Genomic DNA, 3064 nt, shown 5'->3' with positions numbered 1-3064 from the left:
ATAACCACAGACCGAGGGCCACAGGGCATCGGGAAGCCAACATGCGTTGGCCGAAAGGCGGGGCCATAGCGAGGTCGTCTGTCCCTCATAGAGAACACTCCAGTCATTACTCGAAAAAGTAATCCCGTTACAAACCCCGACCAACAGGACTGAGTATCAAACCGAAGCGCATCGCTATTGGACGCAGTGAGGGTTGGACTCGAGCACCCCGTTTGCTGTTATTCAAACGCAGGGAGCGCGTGCGGCCAGTCGCTCCTCGTTGCGCGCTGGATATGGATCAGGACTCTGCGCGCTTCCCCACTGTCTCCCGCGGACAGGCTGCACTCTGCGGCGCATAAAAGGTTTCCAAATGAACCGCCGCCCTCCCGGCTCCTCCGGCGTGCAATGGCTTAACAGGAGAGACATGAATGTTCGGACGGATGACAGCGTCACTCTGTGCCAAAGGGCTCTCCAAATCGTTACGGAACTTTGTCTCGCGGGACACGTAGACCGGGAGAAATGTTCGGATATATTCCCCCTTGAGAGCAACATACCAGGTAAAGGACACGCAGGTAAATAGAATAAAGTCATTATTTTATTCTCCCCAATTCCCTTAATTAATCACTTCTTTCTCTAAAGTCATGGCGCCCAGTACTCGCAGAGTTTCGAGGGGGAATGGATGAACTAATCACCAACTAGTTAAAAGTTTATTAGTCCACTATTATCCTTATTTTTACTGCGTTTTTTTAAAAACGAAAAATGTTCTGAAAGTGTCTACCTGTTACGCATCTCAGTCCACACTGAGTGAAACAGCAACAGGTGGGAAACAGACCGAGAGGACGAAATGATTCTCCTCCCTTCAGCTATGTTTCCTTTGTAAATTTGCAGTCTGTGAAATTTCACTCTAGTGCCAGCTTGATTGAAAATCTGAATTTTTAAGCTGAGTTAAGCTTCCTTGCATACTGTTGCACAGCGGGTGCAAACTTTGCTTTTAAGCCAGAAGGGGAGATGTGAGTGCCAGATGTTTTTCTTTTCGTGCTGTTTTCCTGATGCTGTGTCTCCTCACTAAACTGTGGTTTTATGACCTTTATATGATCTTTCTATATCAAACAGGTGCATTTGCTGCCCCCTCTTTCTTACAGCTTGCTTTCTCTCCCTTTTTCTCCTTCTCCCTTGCATGTATGTTGGTCATATTTTGTCCTTCGCCTGCTTCTCTCCTCCTTTCTACGTGTCACCTGTCTTTGTCCTTTGGTTGAATGTAGACATCTCTATTAGTCTCCTTGCTGTGGTCGTGGGTTTCTGTGGCCTCGCCCTGTTGGTAGTCTCTCTCTTTGTCTTTTGGAAGCTGTGTTGGCCCATCTGGAGGAGCAAGGCTCTGTCAGCCCACGCTGAAAATGTGCTCCGTGTGGGTTTCCCCGAGGCACCCCCACCCAACTCCCCCCCGGTTACTGAGTTTAAAGTGGCGGAGGTGGAAAAGAAACAGCCGCCTGAAGTGAAGGTGAATGGACGGAGCTCAGTCAAGCTACTGGAGGCAGCCATGAAGATCAGCCAAACGTCTCCAGACATCCCTGCCGAGGTGCAGACAGCTCTGAGGGAGAAGCTCAGCCAGCAGGCTAAAATCCAGAGGCAGACCACCGAGCCAACCTCCTCCTCCAGGTACTGTCACATGAACCAGTCCCTAGTCTGCTTCTGCACTCAGGCCACTTGTGCTTACAACTAAGTGTAGCATATTAAAGATCTCTTTTGTTTTGTCCATCTCCCCACCCATGTTACAAGAAACACATTTAAAAAAACAAAAACTCACATAGAGCACAAACTGTCCTGACAGTTCGTGACAGGGCTGCTGCTGCTGTCCTCGAGGTAGTGTGGCACATGTCAGTGACTGGTTGGTGACCTTGAATAGCTGCTGCTGCTGTTGTACATCACAAAAATGAGATTCTGCAGCATTTCTGACACATCTCCTTGCTGCACTTTGAACCCTATAATCACTTGTACATGTGAGTCAAGCTGCTCTGGTAAAGACCTCAGTCATTAAACAATCAGCTCTTTCTTCTCTTTGTTTTCCAGTACTGTGTTTAAACTAGAAGGTCCATAATTAGCATGGCTGTGGGGTGGGAGCTGTCATGGTGGAAGGTTGGGTTTTTGTCAGACGCACCAGGCAGCTGTGCTCAGTTTCTCGGAGGAAGCTGGTATTGACATGCACTTTGATTTGTTGTTAGGGCTTGTTAATTAAATGATATTGTGGCGTAGGCCTCCATGAATTATACACCCACCAGTTATGCAGATAGGACAGGTTAAAGATTACAAGACCTACCTTCTCAATTCCTCCGCCTACTTTTTTGACAGCAAAAGCTAAAAGAAGCCTAAAGCAAAACTAATGTTTTAGAGTTAATTGTGGCTTAAAAGAAAAGCCTAGCAGCATATACCATAATCAGGTTATAACACCAGAAAAACTAGTAGATATAGTCTTGGAAAACCAGGAAATCTAACTGCTGACATCTGCAAACATGGAAACCCAACAGTCCAAAACTGGGATTTTATTTCAGTGTCACAAAGAAAAGAAACAAATCCTCAGAGCTGAAAAGCTGGAACCAAAAAATAGAAAACAATTTGACATTTGAAACAATGACTAATTATTAAAATTATTCTAAGAATTTATGACTAACTTGGTTCAGCGTCCACAATTAACATTTGCCAAGCACCAAAAGCATTTTTAGTTTGGAGATTCAGTCTTAGAAACCTTCCCTTCATACTGGCAGGTAAATGTTTAAACTAAAATAGTCAGATAATAGAAACTCTACAGAGTTTCCACCGTGTTTCGGTGACCTTTACAGACACACTTTTTTCTGTCCTCAGCTGTCGTTGTTAAAATTTGACATCCACATTATGCAAAGACCATCACCAACTCTTCCTCTGATTGACTCTGACCCTGACATTTATGTGTAACTGTGCATCTGTAACCAAGCCAAACAGTGGCAGAGCACAGGTGAAACTTTGTGGAACAAGGGTGGAAATGCAAAACAGAGGGATGAAGTTTAAGTCAATCATATATGTTTCATTTTCAACTATACTCATTAGTAAAGAC

General features: G+C 45.0%; 1 protein-coding gene across 4 annotated transcripts in view; it reads left to right on the top strand.

Moving 5' to 3' along the window:
* Positions 1-203: 203 nt before the first annotated feature.
* Positions 204-3064, top strand: part of syt10 (synaptotagmin X) — a 16546-nt gene continuing 13685 nt past the window's right edge. For 3 of the 4 annotated variants that reach the window (XM_005747269.1, XM_013914384.1, XM_013914386.1), the window contains exons 1-2: positions 204-551; positions 1242-1635. In XM_005747269.1, the coding sequence (XP_005747326.1) occupies positions 350-551; positions 1242-1635 (596 nt within the window). In that variant the 5' untranslated portion in view covers positions 204-349. The remainder of the gene's footprint in view (positions 552-1241; positions 1636-3064) is intronic. The other variant, XM_013914385.1, reaches the window with a different exon arrangement.

The sequence above is a fragment of the Pundamilia nyererei genome, unplaced genomic scaffold (assembly GCF_000239375.1).
Source record: "Pundamilia nyererei isolate P.nyererei 1_Seehausen unplaced genomic scaffold, PunNye1.0 scaffold00192, whole genome shotgun sequence".
Classification (NCBI taxonomy): Eukaryota; Metazoa; Chordata; class Actinopteri; order Cichliformes; family Cichlidae; genus Pundamilia; species Pundamilia nyererei.
Note: the sequence above shows the minus strand (reverse complement) of the source record. Positions and strands in the feature narration are given on the sequence as shown.